Raw genomic sequence first — 23,421 nt, forward strand, 5'->3', positions numbered from 1 at the left:
ATCAATTATGTTACTATAAATATATTCCCTTCGTCGCAGGCGTTTATTTATTTTTAGTTTTGGCACAAAGACTAAGAATGGACGAGAAGACTATTTTTGACTTGTGAGTATTGTTATTGATAGTCTTTTCAACCGTAATTCAAAACCAAGTATGATTAAAAGAGGAGTCCATGAAAACGGTAAGAATTGGTGAGGCGCTTGTGTCTGTGTGCTACGGTTGCGGAGAAGTTTGCGGTATATCGAACTGCCATTGTTGGGAAGAACAGGAAACCCTAAACATAGGAGAATATTATGTGATTTGAGGATTTTTTTTTTTTGGAGTTGAAATAAACCAAATTAACGTCACAAAAAATGCGATCAATAACTTAATAATATTTTGATATTTTTTTAATTGAAATTCACAATTTAAGACGATCAGGGAACAAGTGACTGCTCATTGAAAGACAGCTCTTCCGTATCTTTTAACGTGTTTTCTATGTAACTTCTATTATTGAACACGAATAAAAAGTCCAAAGCAATTAGAGGAGAAATAATTTTGTAACCCGTGCAACGCACGGGCACAAAATCTAGTAAACTCATAATGTTAAAGTAGTATGAATTTTTTTTTTTATATTATAGACCCCATAGCTGTTAATCCTGTTACTAAAGTGGCTGAAACTCGGACCCGCGGGTAGACCCAGACCCTACCCTTACCCATAGGGTCCGGATATGGGTCCTCAAATTTTAGACCTTGCGGGTTTGGGTCGGGTACGGGTCCAAAGGGAAATCTCGGGTCTGGGTCCGGGTCTAGGCGGACCCTACCCAGACCCTACCCATTGCCATCCCTATGTAAGACTATGGCTACCTTATGAAAGCCCCTAGGAATATAACTAGACCTGGCAAAAGCAATCCGATTTGATTGACCCGACCCGAAAAATCTAAAACGAGACCCGAAGTACAGCACCCGAATGTGACCCGAAAACCCGAATTGACCCGAGCTTCTTGACCCGTAACTGACCCGACCCAAAAATGGCCGATTCGAAACCACCAAACCCAAAAATGACCCGACAAAATATAACTCTAATTGAACCGAAAAGGCTTAAATGGTAATTTCTTTGTTATTCATTGATCCGAAAATGACCCGAAACCCGAAATGACTCATCCCAACCCAAATTTAACCACGATGACTCGCAGTTAAAATTGAAATTTAAATTGACATTTTGAAAATTCCGTGACAACTCGTCACGTTTGGATTTTTTCAAAAGGAATTGATTTGAAATTTCGAGCAATTAATTAAATTGCATCGAATTTTGATTGAAAATTGATTTGTAACTCGAAAAAACTTGGAACTCAAGCCGTCATAGGTGAATTTAAGAAGAGTTTTTGCGAGCGTATTTGATGTTTGTGAGATCAAGACTCGGATTTGCAAGAGCTTGAAATTTTGAGGAAAACTGACGTCGTGTTATCAATTTTCGGTTTTTCGAAATTTCGACTAACATGGAAACGATCCGTCGCGGATCGGGGCGAAAAGTCCTTCCCCCTTAAAAAAGAAGAGAAAAGACCCGTATGTTTAAAGCTGCGTCATGGAAACCGTGTCGGATTTCGTAAAACGTGAAAATAAGGGAATGTGAGTGTGAGAAAACACAAAACATCCTGGATAGGCCCGAAGAGGCGCGAGCCTTATGGCGGGAGGTTTGAGGTGTCAGGAAGAAACACAACTTGAAAGTGGACAATTCAAGGTGGGAATTCTGAGGAACACCCCAAAGAGGCGCGAGCCAACCGGCGATAGAAGCCAGCTTCCCCTTTTTTCGGAAAAAAGGCGCTGATTGTTTTGTATAAATAGGGACGTTTGTGCTTCATTGTTTCATCATCCGAAACACGAAAAAATTTCTAGAAAACTCTTTCTTCTTCTTCCACAAAATTATTCATGGATGCTTTCGAGAATAGGTTGCGGCATTAGTGTCGGGATTTGTCACCTCCCGAGAAATATCAACTCGTTGTCATGGGAGTTGGTCAATTGTTGTTGCTTCGTCAAGTCAAGCTGCAATCCTCATTTCTTAAAGCATGATCTCGGTTTTGGGATTCGAAACATCATGTTTTCGTTTTCCCGAAAGGCGAAATTTGTCCTCTTGCCGAAGAAGTAGGTGCCATTGGTGGGTGGCCGGGTTGTGTTCCGGTGCTTCCTCCGACTCGGTTGTGTTACAAGGAGAAGTTCCGTTCGATGTTGGGCTTGTCAACAAGCCAAGTCAACTTTCTCCTTGCTTCTTATGGTGTGGATATGTTGGCTCTTATCAACATTTTCTCAAACCGGTTGGATGTTAATGTCTCGGAGGTGACTAGGAAAAGGGCTCTTGCCTTTTCCCTAGTACATGCCTACCTCTTTGTTGATGCTTTGAAGAAGGAGGGGCCAAAGTGCTATGGTAGCATGACCCTTGTGCATGTGGTTTAGCAAATGGAGCATGGTAGGGATCCATCATGGTTGGTGCTTGGCGAGATCATCCAAGCTTTGGACAATAAAGGCTCTTGTGGAGAAGCTCCCTCGTTTGGATCCCCAAGGATCCTCTAAGTATGGCTATTAGAGAGGCTAAGATATGTAGAGCCTCCGGCCGATTCTTCTTCTTATTTCTTCCGTCACCTTACTATGAGGAAGAAGTTGTATTCGGATAGCTTTGCATCCACCGAGGCCTATTGGACCTCGAGATTGGTGGAGGAGGGTGGTCCTCACATCTGGTGGGTGGTGCCATGGTGTCACTTGATGTCCTTCACAGGGTTGCCCGCTCCGGTTGCTAGTTCTTGCTCTTTGATGGTGGTGGGTTTGAAGGTTGCTTCCTTCATTTATCCCGAAAGACTCATGAGGCAAATGGGGCATCAACAAAAGGTGCTCGTTCAAGATACTCTCGTCCAAGAGAGTGTTTTTCGAAATTCCGAGCTTGTGGAGGTCTTGGAAAGGTGGTGGGCCACTCTGCCGCTTTGGGAGGTACCAAACCCCGTTGCCACGACATGGGTGACTCCCGCTTATATCAAGTGGTCAGGAGCTCAAACCTTGGAGGAAAGGTCCAAATCTCTTAAGGACGAGGTTGTCGATTTGAAGTATAGAGAGGTGGGCAAGGCCAACCGTGCCTTCTTTGATGATTTTGTTGATGGAGTTAGCTCGGATGTGATGAGGCCACTAAAGAGTAGAAGCTCGGGTTCCAAAGATTTAGTGGGCCGTGTATGGGCTCATCTCGGGCCGAGTATGGGGTCATGCAAGAGACCGGAGGCCGTCGCCGTTGTAGATCCGTTGAGGATCCGTTCCGGAGAGGAAGTTCATGCTAGGCGGGCCAACAAGAAGAACAAGGGGAAGATGTACCCCGAGGGAAAAGGCAAGGGTAGAATGGAAGAATGAAGATCTCCTTTGATTGATCGAGGAACGCCATTCGTTTCGAACCTGTTTCGTCGGGCGGGAACGTCGTCACTTTTCGGACCCGCTAAATAGTGGCCCAGTTTTTTTTTTCGTCGAACGGTAATGTTGTCGCTTTTCGGACCCGTCATCGCCTCACAACCCAGGACTAAACCTTGGGCTCTGGGCCCATGTTAGATTCGCATATGGGCCTGGGACGCACCCGTCGAGGAGGAGAGAGTGTCCACTTTACAAGTCCAAGGAAGTTCCATCCCAAAACCAATTGGCAATGAGTGGAGTAGCCCCTTGACTTATAAGCTAGACCACTCTTCTCTATTTCTCCGATGAAGGAGACCTACATGTGATTCTTCACACAAACATAAAAATATAATTAAGTTCACATTAATGTATCGATGTGACGATGTGGGACTTTAACTCTTGTATTTCTCTCTACAAAAACTTATTCGGTCCCTTTTCTGGTAGAAATCTACCGCTTTAATATAGGGGAATGATAACGACAAAGTAGAAATGTACTCTGTCATTCATTATGTAAGTACATTATTTTGAATGACATACTACATTTTCGAGTGTCATTATTACCATCGTCTTTATAATCTAATGATTTAATTATATGTTTGTGAATTATATATGTACAACTGTACAAGCATAGGCTAGCAAGTGCAGCATTGGTACTTGGTAGTACCAGTAGTTAACTTTTGGTGGCTTTCATTTCCATCAAAAATGTCTATAAAGCTTACAATATGCTTCTTGTAAGAGATCGAATAAAACTTTGGATTGCTCATAATGCTCCTGGACTTTTACATTGGTGGATGACTCAATCATTGTTCCCTTCTTCATCAATCTTGGATAGACACCCAATGATCTTCAATGCTAAAGATGTTGAAACCATCCATAAAATGTCTTTAGTACCCAACCCTAATGAGGTAACCCTTCATTTTCGTGAATTTCGAGTTGGATTTAAGATTGCCTAATTCATTAGTAGTGGCCAAGTCAGGATTTGACGTTAGACCATCCCCAAGCAAAGGGTCGACTTAATCGGGTCAATCAGAATTTTTACTCTTAATCACCCCTTATTAACTTGACCCATTTTCACCCTCCCAAGCAGAAGGTCACGACCTGGGTCAATTAATCCAATTATTTTTCACTTTTATCATTTCCAATCATTTTCCACACTCTACCCCACTAAAACCTCTCTCTTACTTTTTCAATTATTATTTACTAACTAAATATACACAAGTTATTTTTGTATTTTTCATAAAATAAAAGTAGTCCAATATGTTAAATATTAATTTAATGGGGTACACTACTGGAAAAAATTATTAAATAACAATGTTAAAATTTAAAAATTGAAAAGACGATTTCATTGACAAAAAAAAAACCGCAAACATAATTAAAAAAACCGCATACATAATTAAAAAAAAATAAATGCATACAGAATTAAAAAGAAAAAAAAAAAGCAAACATGATTTGAAAAAACATGAAATACTATTTGCATATTGTGTATTTAGTTTTTTTTTTTTTTAATTATGTTTTTAATGTTGTAACCAATTACAATTTGCCACATGGAAGGTCAATCCTTGGGTCAATTTGAGCAAGTGAAGGTCATCAATTGACCTCTTCTCATATTTTCAACCCTTGGGTCACCCTAATCTTTAGCTTAATATTGGATTAAGATGACCTTCCACAAATTGACCCCCCCAATTGACCTTGCTTGGGGGTGGTCTTAGGGACGAGAAATTCCAGCAGGGGCAGCCTATTAATGTAATTGAGAAACTAGAAAAATAATCAATTTTCTTATTGTTCAACATGTTATTATTTTTATCTCTTTGATGTCAAATGAGCCGCAAGGGCGGTACAATATCGGGGGTGGGGGATTTGAACCTGAAACCTCTTGTCCATTACGGAGTATTAATTATTATACCTTCATCTTGACTATTAGGTTAAGACTTTTCGGTGATTACTCCGTATTATAATTACTATACCATATGTTATGTTGGAGTACACTCTTATTTAACAATTAGATTGATTAATGTATGCTAATTGCAGCACAAAATAAGGCAACAAGGAGAAGATGAGTCACTTTATAGAGACTTAAAGGTTGGATTTGGGAAATGGGAATTTGACCCAATGGAATTAAAAAGTCCATTTGAAGGAAAAATGGGTAGTGTTCATTTGTGGCAAAGTTATGAAGAAAGGCTTGTTCCCTACCAACTAAAGACCTTATTGCAATCTTGATTATATGTCGATTTATGAGACTTCGGAAACAGCCTTCTTGTATAGTTAATTTGGGGGTAATCATGCAAGACTGTATATATCGATCTCTCTTTACCACGTAATTTGTGGGAGCCATTGAGATATTGGCGTAATGTTATTAATTTATGAGACTAATCTTGGATTGAATTAATATTTTTACCACCTTTTAATTATTTATCACCGAGGGACGAGATCTCATTTTCAGATCATGAGACGAAAAGGGCTAAATATATTTACTTACAACCTGCATAAGCAAAAGATGAGCAACCAGCAAGAAGTGGCAACTTCTAGTCAATAACCAGACCTTTCCTCTCATAGAATCCCGCTTTATCCTCCGCCATCCATTTAGGGTTGACAGTATGAGGTGGGCAAGTCTGAAGAGAAGCAACAGCCCATTGGTCAGGGGTTACACCGGCGTCACACAAGTTTAAGAATAGCGGATTATATTTTCCCCCGTAGAGTCTAAGAGTGCCGCAATGTTCTTGAAAGTTGGCAACTATTGACTTGAAACACTTCCAATCCCAGGTAAATGCTTTGGTACTGATGGTAAAAAGTCGTGAAGACATAGTAGCATTGATTTGGCCATTGACGACGAGCACCTTTACAATGGCTCGCATACTATCATCAATATGTTTCCGGTGTGATATCACATCTTCTAACTCTTTTTCTGCATCGGCCCTCTTATCAGACCCTTTCTCAGCCATTTTAATCTGCATATCAATTCAATTCATTACATACAAATTTAAAAAAGATCAAAATTCACGGGAATTAAAGCGAATGGTGGGTAGTTTCTAGCGTTAGTACACCAAGGCTAATGTAATATTCCGTATGAAAGGTTTACTGGCTATTGCACAAGCTTAGGGGTTCACCCAATCTATATCCAAAAAAGAAAAAAAACTACGACAAAAAAACAATCAACTAAATTACACTTTGCAAGGCTTCGGGACAAAGTGAATGCAGGGAATGAAGAGTAAACTGTTATTCCCCTCAAATACTCATACGGAAACAATGACTTTTCAGATAAAAGCTAGCCCGGATTTGGGATGCTATTTGGGCTTTCTCCTTGCAACAAAGACACAAGTTAAGTTCATCATCCATAAAGTTAGCACGAGGTTGGCATGCTGGAAAGTCAGATGGTTATCAAGAGCGGGGAGAATTTGTTTGATAAATGCAACTTTTAACGCTATTCCGAGCTATTATATGTCATGTAGGCACTTTTTAAGTTACGTTCTCAAGGATTTGGACAGTATTATGGCGAAATTTCAGCGGAGAGACACTGAAGAGAACAATGCAATTCATCTTGTAGCATGGAGTAAAGTCTGTAAGGAGTACACTTTAATCTAATTTACATTTTAATCATCAACAAACGATCAACTAGATTACGGAGTACACTTTAATCTATATACTATTTCACATATCGATGATTAAGAGTTGGTCTCCCTTCAGATGGGGCATATTGGACTTTAATCTATATACTATTTCACATATCTGATGATTAAGAGTTGGCCTCCCTTCAAATAGATGGGGCATATTGGACTTTAATCTATATACTATTTCACATATCTGATGATTAAGAGTTGGTCTCCCTTCAGATGAGGCATATTGGTCTGAAACAATAAGACGATATTTTGTAGTCATTTGATACCCAAATATGACCATTTCTAGAAGACAAAATAGTCCCAAAATTCATTAAAATAGTCACAAATTCACCAAAATGGCCATTAGAAACAAGAATTTGCGATTGATTAATTAGAAGTAACCAACAAAGAAACATACCTTTTCTTTCAAATAGAAAATTTCCACCTCGTCTTGACGGAGCGTTAGGTACTTTGTTGTTGCTGCTGCTGCTGCTGGCTGCCTCTTTTAAAATACATGAACATCGATCATTACATACAAATCCATATAATCATAAATACATACGAAATACATACAAACATACATGAATGAATGAATAATTTGGAGACGGATATATACCTTATGGCTATGTGGACCCGAATCCAAAATTTCTGAAGGCTCATGATTATTATTGATAACCCTAGACCTAATTTGCATACAATTAAAATTTAATTAATTATAATCAATAATCAAATAAGATATTAATAAATAAAAATAGAGGACAAATCAGACATACAAACTAGTGACGAACAACAACAGCGCTGCAGCTAATGCTATAATAATTAGGAATCGCAAATTTGCAGACATTTTTTTTTTTTTTTTTTAAAAGAAAAATTGAATTTTAGTGTACTTCTTAGGATAAAAGTGAAGTCGTACATTAGCTTATAAAGCGACACTCCTCCTCGTTTGTCAAGTGTCACCGGTCCGTTATATTCGGGATCGTCGCCCTTGTTCTTACTTTGATGGGGTAAAACAAAAAGAGTCAGCCCAATAATACAACATTTTACTGGGTTGTGGCTTGTTTGACAATTTTTATTTTTTTTTCTTTTTTGCAACGGTAAAGAAAATTATCCTAGCTTTTCATAACCCTACATGTAAGACCATTACTACCTTATGAAAGCCCCTAGGAATATAATTAGACCTGGCAAAAGCAATCTGATCCGTTTGACCCGACCCGAAAAAGCTGAAACGAGACCCGAAGTACAGCACCCAAATGTGACCCGGAAACCCGAATTGACCCGAGCTTCTTGACCCGTAACTGGCCCGACCCAAAAATGGCCGATTCGAAACCACCAAACCCAAAAATGACCGTACAAAATATAACTCTAATTAAACCGAAAAGACTTAAAATGGTCATTTCTTTGTTATTCATTGATCCGAAAATGACCCGAAACCCAAAATGACTCATCCCAACCCAAATTTAACCACGATGAGTCGCAATTAAAATTCGTGACAACTCGTCACGTTTGGATTTTTTCAAAAGGAACTGATTTAAAATTTCGGGCAATTAATTAAATTGCATCGAATTTTGATTGAAAATTGATTTGTAACTCGAAAAAACTTGGAACTCAAGCCGTCAAAGGTGAATTTAAGAAGAGTTTTTGCGAGCGTATTTGATTTTTGTGAGATCAAGACTCGGATTTGCAAGAGCTTGGAATTTTGAGGAAAACTGACGTCGTGTTATCAATTTTCGGTTTTTGTGGAAAATGCGAAAAATCCCTTTTTATTTTTTGCAACGGTAAAGAAAATTATCCTAGCTTTTCATAGCCCTACAAGTAAGACCATGTCAACCTTATTTAAAGCCCCTAGGAATATAACTAGACCTAGCAAAAACAATCCAACCCGAAAAAGCTGAAACGAGACCCGAAGTACATCACTCAAAAACCCGAATTGACCCGAACACGACCCGAGCTTCTTGACTCGACCCAAAAATGACCCGATCTGAAACCACCAAACCCAAAAATGACCCGACAAAATATAACTCTAATTGAATCGAAAAGACTTGAAATGGTCATTTTCTCTGTTATTCATTGATCCGAAAATGACCCGAAACGACTCATCCCAACCCAAATTAACCCGAAATCAATAAAAGACCCGAACTCACCCGACCCGAATTGACACGATCCGAACCCAACCCGTTGACCCGTTTTGCCAGGTCTAAATATAACTAAAACATAGACACTGAAAAAACGTAAACAAACAGCACACGTCTTCAATGAAGCCCTTAATGAGATGATGTGTAAATGTGTAATCTAAACCCCTGCAAGGTAACTTCCAAATGAAGAACACCATTGTTCATAGCCCAAAGCAGCGCCTCTTGCACACCCAAAGCTTCAACTTCTTTCCCCCTTCAAAGATAACATTTATTAAGCATAGAAAATTCTATTATACCGCTGCACTCATTATAGCGGTTATTGTATGTTCTCATATTCTCTCTTTTGTAGATGCGCAATCCTACCAAGATCTACTACAGATTCATTTGATATTACAATAGTGATCGTACTATGACGGTTCAAAAGACGATCCGTTGACTCTTTCTACGGCACAGCCTTTCAAATCCATAAAATCTGTGTATTATACTGAACTTAAGTTTGTAGCTTTTGAAAAATCGAAGAGCATAAAGTACGTTACAGTAGTAGTGATCAAATCTGGAATGACAAAAAATTTCTTGGCAAATCCAAGCTGCTTTGATGTCTCAGCCTGGCCCATGATCACCTCTATGCGGGAGGCGGAAGCGTATTTAACATCTGCATTGGCGATGCAAGAACCTGAACACACAATCATAAGAGAATAGTTGACAAACACAAGAGGAAAAGTCGGAAAATATGCAGCAGAACAACAGCGGTAAAAAACATATAGTACCATTTAATGTTGTGATTCTTAAAGAAGATCCTTATACAGTATCTACCTCAAGTTTGTAACAGAAGTTACTATTCCCAACCTCAATTAAACAAAACCCGTCTTACATGATCTTTGCTCAAACGTTAATGCGAAAAAAAAATTAATAGTTTGAGTCAAATTAGAAGGATTTTAAACAATCAGAGGGTAAGTTTATACGGACAAAACTCAAAAGTAATAGAATAAAAGTATCCAAAAATTGCTGACTATTTTCCATAATGCAAGAGAAATCCTTTTGAATCAAACAAGGGAACACAAATAGAAAATGAAGATGAGGTCGAATCTTACTCAGTTCAGAGGACATATCACAAAAAATGAGTTTTCATTCAATCCTGCAAGCTTCTCTCACAGCAACCCTGGCCAAAGATGAAAGGCATCAACATTCTAGCATTTCAGGTTTACAAGGCGAATAATGCAAGAAGATGAGTCATGCGAAACTACTCTAAGTGTGTGATGGTAAATTATCTTAGCATTAGTCTATTTAGTAACTCCCATGGTGTAAGAATTGTATATTTAATGGAGATTTTACAATATTTAATACAAATACCAATCTCATGTGACAATTAGCTAAAACTACGAATATTTAGGATATAAAATTTTATCAATCTCATTCTTGATTTCATTGAATACATTTTCTGGTGAGATGCGTAGAGACTTCATCTCTAAATTTAGGGTGTTGCTTTAGCCATACCACCTGCAATTTATTTCAATAGAATTCAATCTAAGTGATTTCGGTTCATGTAGGATTGCATTTTTATTTCAAATTCGGGGCATGAATTACTTTGACGAAGAACAAGAAGATTGCTGAATGAAACAACAGTTTTAAAAGTACTTCTCCGAGTCAACCCGTTATTTTCATAAAAGCGCTCTTTTAATACTTCGTAATAAATTCCCCTCAACCCCATTTTGATTTCATATATACCGCTTTTTTAATACCCCGTACTTCTCTGAGTATATTATAAACAACTTTTGTTAATCAGTTGCATCGATTATTCGATTATCCACCGAGAGAAGTTGCACTGGACTAAAAAGAAGTATCAATCCTACGTAGACCTATTCTAATACCCCGTAATAAATTCCCCTAAATCCCATTTAGTTGAATAATTTATTTTCGAACATGAAAACAAAGATTTCGAATTATAAAGTTAAAATGCAACTTACATTACAGTCAAAAGCAAACCTCTATGCAAGTAAGATAGCGCATTTCTGTCCCTTCCTGATTCAAATGCTAAAGTGAAGCTTAATCCAGGTTTTACTTGCCAGGTTTAAAGCCTGAGCTGCAGCATTTCCAGCGTTTCCACCATATCTGACCCCACAAAGCCGAAGATCAAAAAATAATATCAAAACTACCATCTTTTTTGTTAGAAAAGCACAGAAACAGGTCTAACTCTAATTACAGGTGATCAATTGATAAATGCGTATGTATAAGCTAAAATTGAGTTCTGTTCTCAAAATATCGGAAAACCTAAGAAATGAATTCAAGTCCATGAATCTACTTGAGGTGGAGGAAGGACTACCAACAGCCCATGCACATCTCGTTCAAATTTGTAAAAGCTTCTTGAGAGATCAGCCGTGGCATACTGAAGTTTACCATATTTATAGAGACGCAAATACTTGTGCGGATTGGCTAGCTAACAGAGGTGTGAATCAGGCTCAGCACGTGGTCATTTGGCAGCCGAATGATATACCACATCAACTATTCCGTTTGCTACAACAGGACGTGGGTGGTGTGTCGTGGCCTAGAATTGTTCCGTTTAATGCGCTTTAGTTTGTTTTACTTTCGTTTCGTTATGGGTTAATCCCGCTTCTATTTTACCTCAAAAAAAAAAAAAAACAGACGCGTCAAAATATACATTTAAATAACAACGGACATATATGATCAGTCATGCTAATGGGCCTTACAGTAAAAGGGTAAAGACGATGCTTAGATTTCATAATGGAGGCAGTATTATAAGTTCAATATTCAAGGCTCTAGCTCAAATGTACCACTTTCTTATCAAGTCATAGGTAGATTAGAATAGAATCCCATCTCCATAATATTTACAAAAGTTTAGCTGTCATAATGTGTTAGTTTTAGTATGGTGTGTTTATCTTAAAGTCTAAAAAAACCTCTCCCCATTACCTAATAGGCCAATAATGATGTACTAAAAGAAGCGCATTTGTTGTAAATCTGTTTTATATGGTTGAACATCATTTTCAACAGGCACAAATTCTTATCCTTTATGGCGTGTTTATATTAAACTCTCAGTATGGTGTGTTTATATTAAACACTCGAAATATAGGTTCCGATTTACTTTAAAAGTCTAATAATATGTAAATTTTAAGGCTTTACACGCTTTAGCCAATTGAAAATCACTCTTGTATTACCTTATTTTTATATTCCATCGAACTAGAGGTTTTAGGTCTGACGCGTTTTAAGTTCTCAGATAAATTACATAATTAGTTTATGCTAATCAGCACATCATTACAAGTTTATGTGATTAACGATTTTTCTTCTCTACACATTTAAACTGATTTTTGAATTGATCTAAATTTCACTTGTACACTGAAATCATCTAGATTTAAAGTAACTAAACTGAAATAATACGGAATATGTACCATTTATCGAGTAGGTAATTAAACGCGTTCAACTGTCACTTGTACTAATATTACATATTCATAATTTTTCACGTAGGTTTTACTATGACTACCTACACGCATTTCTATCTTAAAAATTACTTGCATTGTTGATGGATGTACCTCTTTTGATTTTACTTTTGAGTCATTAGCTGTTACTTTCACTTCTTTCTTTTGATTTACATTTTTTTTTTGTTAAAAAGGAATTATAAGGTCCAATAATAATATGGTTGAATATCACTATCGACAAATTGAACAAAGAGTCAACTCCTTATTTCCCATATATATAATTCAAGATCATGTGAGTGCACCAAACATATAATTCCATTTTAAGATGATAGTTACCCTTATGTGATAATTTGTTGCATGGAGAACATATAATACATCAGGAACTTCACTAATCATTTTCATATTCAACCGTCGCATTAATCAATTAAGTTTTTATAAGATAATTGCGAGTATATATATATATATGGCCTCAAGCCAAGCCTCTACTTCATAAACATTTGACTCTTATCATAGTTTTCATTCAGCTCATTTGGCTTCACTCTCTCAATCGATCATATAGTAAGAAATCGACATAAAATAAAATATATTCCTATATAATATTTAATATAATATGGCTTCCACAAAATCTTTAACCACTATGTTCGTGGCAAGTTTTCTTTTTGTCATCATCTTGTACAACATTATGGACATTGAAGCTCGTATCACAAATGAGATGTTAGATACCTTGTTTCCTTCTCAATTAGCTCCATCTCAAAGGTGGGCAATACTGGTGGCAGGCTCAAAACATTATCAAAACTACAGACATCAGGTATGTTTCTTAATTAGCATAATGAATCATTTAATAACATTATTGTACATTAATATTTTATTTTATGCATGGATGTAGTCGGACATTTGCCATGCTTGGCAAGTGCTAACAGATAAGGGTGTCCCCCAAGAAAATATTGTGGTGTTTATGTACGATGACATTGCATACCATGACATGAACCCTTTCCAAGGTGTTTTACGAAACTCCCCAAGTACCGATGGATTCAATGTTTATGAGGGAGTGACAAAGGTCCGTTCGTCCAAATCATTAACTTGATTGATATTTTTCTTCGATGGAAAAAAATTGCATTACTGTCCATATGTGATTTTTTATTTTTATATATTACCATCAATGTATATAATTAAGTATATACTCCGTATCTACTATATGTGTATGTAGGACTATGTTGGAGAAGATGTGACCTCCGGCAATATTGTATCGGCGTTCCTAGGTAATGCAAACCCGGGTGGTGTAAAAGGGAGTGGTAAGATCATTAACAGTGGTGCAAATGATTATGTTTTTTTTTACTTCTCCGGTCATGGTGAAATAGGATCACTTGGTAAGTAAAACTTCCATGCAATCCTTCTTCAATTCCTTACCAATTTTTATGATCTAATAAAATAGATTGCTACATATATGTTTCGATATATAAGTCCATCTACTTGTTAATTTATATTTGTGAACATGTATTAATGTATAATATTGTAATTTGTAAGTACATAACTACACATATGTCCAGTAAATTTTATCGTTTAACTTCTTGTAGCAATGCCTGAGGATGGTGATAAATTAACAAGGGAGACGTTCAAGTGGATGTTGCAAGAAAAGCAGAAAGAAGGCTTTAACCAAATGGTATGTACTCATTAAATTCAGTTAACTTCATGCACATATTTACGTATTTGAATTACTTTTTGGTGCACGTTTTACCTATAATTGTATGGTATGTATGTAGTTGGTGTACATTGAAGCTTGTCATTCTGGGAGCATGATTGATTTCTTGGATAATACATGGAGGATATATGCAACTGCGGCAGCTAATTCAAAAGAAAACAGTTATGCAGTTTACTGTTTACTTGAGGTCTATCATACTTGTCTAGGTGACGGATACAGCGTCGCTTGGATGGAAGATAGGTGAGAATTGAATCTTATGTGTGTGTAAATATATATAATCACTTGTCCTAACTTAATACTTATTATACTTTTGGTAATTGAATTATTTGATGATTTTTCACATACTTACATGATCTCGTTTATATTGTGGTGATTATATATATATTAGTGATGTAGATGATGTCACTCTGGAGACAATAGGAACACAATTTGATAGGGTACGTATTAATTTAAACCTTGTTTTTAAATTAAAGCTAAGATTTAGTTGGGATTGAATTGAAAACCAATTAAAATATAATAATTGGGTGTCTTTTACATGTATGTAGGTGAAGGCAAGAGTTCTAACTCAGAAGACGATTTCTCATGTCGTTGAATATGGACTTATGGATATCAAAGGCAGCATGCTTTCTGTCTTTCAAGGGCCTGAAGGCAAATCTTTACCTAGGGTTAGCAATTTATTACTTTTATCATCAAAAGAAACACTTTAAATGTATAATAATGTAGGTACACATATTTGATGATTGATGGATTGATTGATACTTTGTATCTAGAAAAAAGAGACAAGTGCAAGAGCAACAACAGAGTACGAAACGATGAGTCAAGATGAAGTCGAAGTGTGGTATTTGAAAGGAATGGTGCGTAGAGCTAAGTTGGGGTCAGTTGAAAGGGAAGAAGCTCAGAAACAATTGGATGATGTGATTGCACATAGGAAACACGTTGATCAAAGTGTGGTAGCCATCGTAAGGGCGATCGTCGACGGCCAATCCAATGACACTAACGCTACTACTTGTTCACAAGTCCTAAAGGGGAATACCAAAGCTTACACATGGGACTGGAAGTGTTTCAAGGGAATGATAGCTAGTTATCAAGCACAATGCGGGACACTTAGACTCTATGGAAAGAAATACAATCAAGTTTTTGCAAAATTGTGCGATATTGGTATTAGCCCCAAACAATTAGGTGTTGCAGCCCGTCAGATTTGTCTCCCTCACTTGGTCAACCCTCAGTGGATGGCAGAGGATAAGGCTGGATTCTACGAGAATCCATATGTCTAGCTACTAGCTAGATAGATAGGTTAATCAAGAATAATGGGTTGTGGCGTTGTGCCATTAAGTTTGTTTTATTGAAGTAAAAAATATGGATACAATAAGAAACACATGAAGTTGGTTTAAATATATATATGCATGTAATTAGTCTATGAATTGATCAAGGACGAGGTTTTCTTAAAATCATACTCCGTACATAATAATATATAAACCTAAATTAAATTGTGTTGTTTGTTAATTCATTTACTATCGGTTACCGCATTTTATTGTTATCACTTAGAATCTAGATGCAATCAAGTTGTTCATAGACGAATAATTAAGTGGAAGAGAAGAACAATGGCTTACCAGAATTATATTGGTGGTGAAATAATAATAAATTGAATGTGTTGCACAACCAGAGCTGCCAAGGGGATGCATTGGATCTGATTCACCTCTGATCATCATCTTCGGCTCTCAAAATCCGCACAACAATTTAACTCAAAATAAACCATACTATTGCCCTCCTCTTCTCATACTGCACTCTGGTCAGTTTTAACCTGTAAAATCCGGTATACTAACAGGTAGATCCTCTTTTTTTACCAAAAAAAATCCCATTTTTGCTTAAACCTCTTTCTTCCTCCTCCATTAACAACCTTTTTTGTCATCACCCACCACTACTTCGGCCAGCACCCTTGACCCAGCCATCCACCAGTCAAAACCCAGAAAATTAAATGAGATTGATGATAAAATGGGGAAAGGGGTTTTGAAGAAGAAGAGAGATTAAATTAAAAATGGACGTGACTCCAATGAAGCCGGGTCTGTGCGACAAGAGGCTTGTTTAGGATTCAAATGAAATTAAAAATGGATGGTAGTTTCTTGTTTTGGATGCAAATGGAGATTTGCACGTTCTTCATTTGTCAAAGTCTGGGTTTGCACAAATGAGGCGTATACCTATCACAATCAAATTACAACAATTGATTGCTTTCTCTGATTCGTCTGCTTGGATGGGGTCCTAATCTATGATAGTTTTTGAGATGAGATGCTAATAATATCTTTGTTGAATAACCCCTTTACATTTGGTCAAAATATGGGTTTGTTTGATAACTTGTTTTGGAATGGGGTTTTGAAGAAGACGAGTAAGAAGGGAGGGAGATGAAATTAACGCTACAATTTCAATTACTCAGTAAATAAACTCAACATTCAATTACTCACAATTCAACACCATTCCGACCATAACTACAATTTCAACCGTCACTCCCTCAATCGAACATCAACATCAACATCAACCCCAACATCAACCCCAACGGCACCGAACTCTGCCCAAGAACCGCTCTCAATTACGAGCCCAGATGCAGCAGTAGTAAAGTTAAGCACCAACAAGTGTGAACTCGAATCATGGGAACTACCCGAGCTCGGCTTCTTCGCTGCTATTCGCCACCACTATGGTATACACCAACGTCTATCGCCTCCTCTTCCCTCTCTTTCAATTGATGTCGTTTTCCAGAAACCCTAGATCCCCAAATCTATTTCGGGATAAATATTAACTGAGTGTTTGGGAGGTTGTGAGGTGGTCGTTGTGAAGGTAGTGAGTTGGGATTATGTGGCCGATGAGTTGCGCGACATGGGTAAATGGAGACGGTTGGGACGGGTGTGGTAAATGGTAATGGGGTGAGTTGGTAATGATAAGAGCAAAAAAAGTTACGGTTACACTCGGTGTATAGAATCTTCTATACACCGCGAGTAACGGCACGACATATGGCAATGTTGTGGGTATGAGATAAAATCTTTTTGAACTTTTAATCAATCAATCAATCAATACTATATATTAATTTCAGAAACCAAAGGAATTCAATGTAATTAAATAAATCTATACAAATTAATTATAATATATAGTTTTTAATCATAACACTGTGCGATGGACCTGAACAAAGGACTTCAATGTAAATATATAGTTTTGGTTGAAATATAAATTTAAAGAATACCAGAATATGACGAGTTTCCTCAAAATAAACAGACCCACTTATGGTATTAATTAGTATAAAGATATTAATTATTAGTTTGAATGCCCGTGCGTTGCAACGGGATAATTAACTTATTTATAATGCAAAAAAAAAAAAACGTTATAAGGGTTTAATGTTTACATTCTATGTCTAATGATTTGTTTACACATTATTAAAATATCTCTTTCAAAAAAAATTCAAGATTAATATATACGTGGGTTAACTCTTATTTATAATCATATAATCAACCCACCTTATACTAATCTTTCAATGTGGGACAATTCTACTATTTATAAGTAATATATTTACCAAACTTGGATTATTTTTCTGATGTGGGACAATTCTACTATTTATCCGTAGTATATCATCAAACCTACATTGTTTTTCAATGTGGGACAAATAACAAACTCAGAATTACACCATCTTTTTTGCACTTAGTTCGACATTCAACCAGATCCCGAATACCGAATACGGACAATTGCTACTCATTATATCTAATAGTTATATTTAAATTTAGTAATATGATCAAGTACTATCCATTAATATTTGTCGTTGTTTTTCTTCATTTTTTTTACGGTTTTTTCCCATGGTACCCTCGAACTTTGGCAGATTACACATGGTACCCTTCATTTTAAGTTTCTACACATGGTGCCCTTGTATTTACCTTTTTCTTTCCCAAAATACCCTTTAACAAAATTCCGTTATAACTCCGTTACTCATTTGACTTGTGAACTTTTTTTTTTTTTTTTTAAATATACTAACCTCTCATAAGCTAATACACAAATCATTATTAATATTTAATAAACCAACTCTAATACCTAAATCCCAAAACACCCATTATTATCATCTTCTTCAAAATCACCCTAAAAAACCTCCACTTTCACCCACCACCATATCAGCCACCACCATCTTAATTTTCCTATCACCATCATCATCGTCTTAACTGCAATCCCTCCACCTCCCCCCAAAACCACTCTCTTACTCAGCCACCTCGATGCAAAATCGGCGCTAACCACCCAACGCAACTCCGACGCCGACAAATTTTGAAGATTTAGAACTTGTAACTCATAAATCTCACTTACATCAACTTAAAAGCTACAAATACCCATTTTCGCGAACTTTGATTTAACCCTCAACATAAATCTTCAATATTCCAAGAAAACATTGCAAGTTCCATCAAATCGTTCAAAAAAATGGATATTAAAGAATAGAACATGATTTAATCTTGTGCTCTTATCTTGTGATTTGTACAAAAAATTAGTTGCAGTGAACAAATTTTTCAAGAAACTCTTTTCTGTTTGAAAAATGGTCGGTAGATATGCACTTCGTTACTGATTGATTGAATTTGTTGTTGTTGTTGTTGTTGTGCGGGAAAGACATTTGTTGGTGTCGGATTTGCTTGGGGGTGGTCGGCATCAGATTTGCGTCGAGGTGACCGAGTCAGAGGGTGGTTTTTGGGAGAGGTGGTGCGATTATAGTTAAGAAGATGATGATGGTGGCTGTTATGGTGGTGGGGAAGTGGAAGCTTTTTGGGGTGATTTTTGAAGAAGAAGATAATAATGGTTGGTTTGGGGATTTAAGTATTAAAGTTAGTTTATTAATAAGGATTTGTGTATTGATAATGAGAGGTTAGTGTATTTAAAAAAAAAAAAAGGTTCACAAGTCAAATGAGTAACGGAGTTATAACGGAATTTTGCTAAAAGGGTATTTTGGGAAAGAAAAAGGTAAATACAAGGGCACCCTGTGTAGAAACTTAAAATGAAGGGTACCATGTGTAATCTGCCAAAGTTCGAGGGTACCATGGGAAATTTCCGTTTTTTTTATCATAGTTGAGATACGGAAATTTCCCGTCGTACCTCTTAATTTTGTTAGATTTTTCAGGTTACTCCTACTTTTAAGAATCTGCCTATGGTATCCTTGAGATTCCATATTTTTGCCCATGGTACCCACTACCCCCTAATGTAAAGGTTGTTAAATGGACGCTAAGTTTGATGGCGTGACAATAAAATAACAATTAAAAAATAATACTCCCTTTATTGTTTTATTGGTACGGATATCTCTCTCTTTTAAATGAAAATTTAATTAACTATATCATTATAATATTGGAAATTTCTCATGGTAACCTTGAACTTTGATAGATTACACATGGTACCTCTAATTTTAAGTTTCTACAAATGGTACCCTTGTGTTCACCTTTTTCTTTCCTTGAATACCATTTGACAACTTCTATCATAACGTCATTACTCCTATGGCTTTTGACTCTTTTTTCTTTTGTTATCTATTACACAAACACTTCATAATCTAATTCTTAAATCCATATTTTATTTAATAAACTAACATTTAATACCTAAATAACAAAACACAAATAGCATGACATGCTCAATTACTCCTCTAGTTACTCATAGGAGTAACGGCATTATGAAAAAAGTAAACACAAGGGTATTATATGTACAAACTTAAAATTAGGGGTACGATGTGTAATCTAACAAAATTCGAGGATATCATGAAAAATTTCCGTTATAATATTAACCATTTTATCGATCTTTCTCACACCTAAATAAATGTTACAACTTTAAAAATTTAACATTTAAATCAAGATTATGTTTAAAGTCTCTTATATAATAAGTATACTTTGAGAGATTCAATATATTTGGGGTGATACCTAAGTTCCAAGGATAAATCATATTTATAATCATGGGATCACCCCACCTTATAATATGGGACAATTCAACTATTTATACGTAGTGTATATTTATCACATCTACATTATTTTTCAAGGTGAGACGAATAACATATTTAAAATTACACCATATTTTTTGAACCTAATTCGACATCCAACCCGATTTAGTAATAAGCAAATACTATATTATCTATTAATATTCATACGTTTGTTTTTTATTTTTTTTCATAATTAAAATATGTTATAATATTGACCATTTTATCGATCTTTCTCACACCTAAAAAAATGTTACAACTTTAAAAATTTAACATTTAATTCAAGATTATGTTTAAAGTCTCTTATATACTAATTAATTCAACAACAACAACACCACCACCACCAACACCAACACCAACACCAACACCACCACCACCACCACCACCACCAACAACAACAACAACAACAACAACAACAACAACAACAACAACAACAATAATAATAATAATAATAAGGGTGTGGGAGCCCAGATTGTCTATCGGCTCCCCACCAATTTCATGTAAACTTTTATTTTTCTTTTAGTGAAAGCTGCGCGCATCTTATTATAAAATAATAATAATAATAATAATAATAATAATAATAATAATAATAATAATAATAATAATCATCGAATTAAACATGATGACGAAACGTAAATAATAATCGAACATAAAACTTGCAACTAATAAAGAAGAAGAAGAAGAAAGAAGCAATAAGATTAAATTGAAGAACGAAGAACAATTGAAATTACCGAATTGAAAGAGAGGAATTACAAGTTTAGATCAGGAATTACAATTTAGGTCCGGAAATCGAAAGAACAAAAGTCACGTGTAAACTAGTTTTTGCCAAAGTAAAGATGCCCTCCTAAAGTTCTCAGCTTCCCTTTATATATAAATAGCTGATAATTATTAATTAAACAACTAATGGGCCGAAATAATTAAATAGATCATCACGGCCTGAATAGCGAAATAGTCGATCGACCAGAAAAATAGTCGATCGACCAAAACTCAATTCAGCATCAACAGATAAAGTCGATCGTCTATACGAACCAGTCGATCGACCAAAATAAGCTATCGATCGACTTTTCTGGGAGAGCAACAGCGTCCACTTTACTTCTAACGTTCTTCCTTACGTCTTCCCGCATTCCAAGATGATCATTCCTGAGCTTAACTGAGTAGTATCCCGAAGGCAACTCCAGGGATAGGTTTTGGCTTGTTTAACACTCCTTTGGGTCCAAATCTGCTTAAAATACAAAATAACCCAAAGTAGCCGAGTCATGGGAGAATAGTAGCTAGTCGCTACTAAATAAGCATAGAAATGCGTGCGAATGAGTAAAGTAAATGTATGAAATAGGCACGCATCAATGATGATTTGGTTCATTACAAAATATGATTTTTTTTACATATGCCCAGCTATTTTGGCGAATAAAATGTATTTTTGGCGACTGTTTTCAGTCGCCAAAATAGAGTGAAAAAAAACAGAGTGCTTCTGATTCCATCAGGTGTATTGGCGACAGCTGACGACTGAAAACGGTCGCCAAATTGGCGACTGATGAGGATGACAGTCGCTAAATTGGCGACTGAAAAAGGTAAATAGAGTCAGATATCAGTCGCCAATTTAGCGATTGTCATCCTCATCAGTCGCCAATTTGGCGACCACTATCAATCGCCACTTGTTGAATATGGTGACTAATATTGCCGGCGCCAAATTTGGCAACTGATTTCTGTCGCTAGATTACAAATAGGCGACTAAGGCTCGCGACGGGTATTGAGCGACTATCTGCAGTCGCCAAATCGGTTTTGGCGACTGTTTTCAGTCGCCCTTTGTAGTCACCCGAATATTTTTTTCTTGTAGTGTTTACTAAGATAAGAATAAGGAAATAAAAGTGGAAATCAACTTACAAAGGTGGTGGAAGAACTAGAGGAATAGAATGGCAAGAAATGTTCAAGTATGGAGACTAGATTTAGAGGATAAGTTTTGTGGTTGTTTGTGAGTGTTTAGAGAGTGGTAGAGATTAGGTTCGGAGTGATTTTAGGTGGGAAAATATGAAAAGGATAAGGTTTAAAAGCGACACGCCACCAACATTCTCGCGTAAAAGCTGGACAACGACAGGGCACTCGATCGAGTGCCCGGTCCACTCGATCGAGTTAAGCTCCACTCGGTCGAGTGATCAGCCACTCGGTCAAGTGACCTTGTTTCAGCAACTTCCAGCCACTTCCCAAGTTTCACTCACTCGTCCACTCGGTCGAGTCGACTGTCTACTAGGTCAAGTACGGTCTTATAAAATGCAAGGTACTACAACCTAGGCCGCACCCAACCACCTCGACTGATAAGTGCATATTTTATATACTTTCATCCCCTATATTAGCTCCATTTTATTTGTTATTTAGCACTTATCATAGTGTTATGAGCTAATACTTGTTGTTCTAATGTATTTGCTTGTCTCAACACATTTTTGTAGGAATCTAAGCACTTAGAGGCTTTTTCCTATCATTTTGTACACTAAGTCCACTAAGCTAAACAAGACCTAATATTGGACTAGCATGGAGTGTTTGAATGGGTGTTTGCATGAAGATTTGATGGATTGAAGTGACAATTACAATTGAAGCTTAATGCAAAATCAAAGCCCAAAATGAAGGTCCATATTAAGGTGCAAGCATTGGATACCAAGAAACTTAGGATGCTAAGAGTTTAGAGGATTACCGGATGATTAAGGAACATCAATGCACGAGCATAGAGATTCCTCAAGCAATTAATCAAGAAATTAAGGGAATTAACCCGGATAACCACGGCCCCGATCGGGGTTGCATGCCTCTTGGTGATTTACGTTTCACTCCCCTCTCCTATAAATAGGAGACGCATTTCAAGGCTTAGGGCATCCAATTTTACGTCTCATTTTACTTTACAATAGCCTTAAGCATTGTATTTCTCTCATTAGTTTTCTCATTTTAGTTTACAAATTGTTAAGCCTTCTTTAGTTTAATCCTTCAACATTTTGTTCTACACTCATTATTTAGCACTTATCATAGTGTTATGAGCTAATACTTGTTGTTCTAGTGTATTTGCTTGTATTAACACATTTTTGTAGGAATTTAAGCACTTAGAGGCTTTTTCCTATCATTTTGTACACTAAGGCCCTGTTCTTTCTGGCTTTTTAGAACTGAACTGAACTGAGCTGAACTGAATGGAGCTGAACTGAACTTAACTGAGCTGAACTGAACTGAATGGAGCTG

At 36.5% G+C, this 23,421-nt stretch overlaps 3 protein-coding genes across 4 annotated transcripts; 2 read left to right on the forward strand and 1 right to left on the reverse strand.

Annotated features, from left to right (window-relative positions):
• Positions 1 to 5,754: 5,754 nt before the first annotated feature.
• Positions 5,755 to 7,924, reverse strand: LOC141618404 (vacuolar-processing enzyme-like). 2 transcript variants are annotated; one of them, XM_074435531.1, is made up of 4 exons: positions 7,764 to 7,924; positions 7,607 to 7,673; positions 7,409 to 7,492; positions 5,755 to 6,342 (listed from the first exon to the last, which is right to left on the reverse strand). In XM_074435531.1, the coding sequence occupies exons 1-4, from the start codon at positions 7,832 to 7,834 to the stop codon at positions 5,920 to 5,922; spliced, it is 645 nt and encodes a 214-aa protein (XP_074291632.1). In that variant the 5' UTR covers positions 7,835 to 7,924; the 3' UTR covers positions 5,755 to 5,919. The 2 variants fall into 2 exon arrangements, with proteins under 2 accessions (XP_074291632.1, XP_074291687.1); XM_074435586.1 differs by having other exon boundaries at positions 7,409 to 7,486; positions 7,764 to 7,890.
• Positions 7,925 to 13,160: 5,236 nt separating this feature from the next.
• LOC141590088 (vacuolar-processing enzyme-like) lies at positions 13,161 to 13,925 on the forward strand. Its single transcript, XM_074410701.1, has 3 exons — positions 13,161 to 13,358; positions 13,437 to 13,607; positions 13,758 to 13,925. Exons 1-3 carry the CDS (start codon positions 13,161 to 13,163, stop codon positions 13,923 to 13,925), a joined length of 537 nt encoding a protein of 178 aa, XP_074266802.1.
• Positions 13,926 to 14,136: 211 nt separating this feature from the next.
• On the forward strand, positions 14,137 to 15,532 carry LOC141618513 (vacuolar-processing enzyme delta-isozyme-like). Its single transcript, XM_074435646.1, has 5 exons — positions 14,137 to 14,210; positions 14,311 to 14,489; positions 14,638 to 14,686; positions 14,795 to 14,914; positions 15,020 to 15,532. Exons 1-5 carry the CDS (start codon positions 14,172 to 14,174, stop codon positions 15,521 to 15,523), a joined length of 891 nt encoding a protein of 296 aa, XP_074291747.1. The 5' UTR covers positions 14,137 to 14,171; the 3' UTR covers positions 15,524 to 15,532.
• The last annotated feature ends 7,889 nt before the right edge of the window (positions 15,533 to 23,421 follow it).

The sequence above is a fragment of the Silene latifolia genome, chromosome 1 (assembly GCF_048544455.1).
Source record: "Silene latifolia isolate original U9 population chromosome 1, ASM4854445v1, whole genome shotgun sequence".
NCBI lineage: Eukaryota > Viridiplantae > Streptophyta > Magnoliopsida > Caryophyllales > Caryophyllaceae > Silene > Silene latifolia.

Coding starts and splice junctions, on each gene's coding strand:
- LOC141618404 (XM_074435531.1), bottom strand. CDS start 7,834: ATGTCTGCAAATTTGCGATTCCTAATTATTATAGCATTAGCTGCAGCG. Junction 7,674..7,763: donor TTGTTGTTCGTCACTAGTTT/GTATGTCTGATT, acceptor TATGCAAATTAG/GTCTAGGGTTATCAATAATA. Junction 6,343..7,408: donor TTTTCTATTTGAAAGAAAAG/GTATGTTTCTTT, acceptor ATTGATATGCAG/ATTAAAATGGCTGAGAAAGG.
- LOC141590088 (XM_074410701.1), top strand. CDS start 13,161: ATGGCTTCCACAAAATCTTTAACCACTATGTTCGTGGCAAGTTTTCTT. Junction 13,359..13,436: donor ATCAAAACTACAGACATCAG/GTATGTTTCTTA, acceptor GCATGGATGTAG/TCGGACATTTGCCATGCTTG. Junction 13,608..13,757: donor TTTATGAGGGAGTGACAAAG/GTCCGTTCGTCC, acceptor ATGTGTATGTAG/GACTATGTTGGAGAAGATGT.
- LOC141618513 (XM_074435646.1), top strand. CDS start 14,172: ATGTTGCAAGAAAAGCAGAAAGAAGGCTTTAACCAAATG. Junction 14,687..14,794: donor TAGGAACACAATTTGATAGG/GTACGTATTAAT, acceptor ACATGTATGTAG/GTGAAGGCAAGAGTTCTAAC. Junction 14,915..15,019: donor AAGGCAAATCTTTACCTAGG/GTTAGCAATTTA, acceptor CTTTGTATCTAG/AAAAAAGAGACAAGTGCAAG.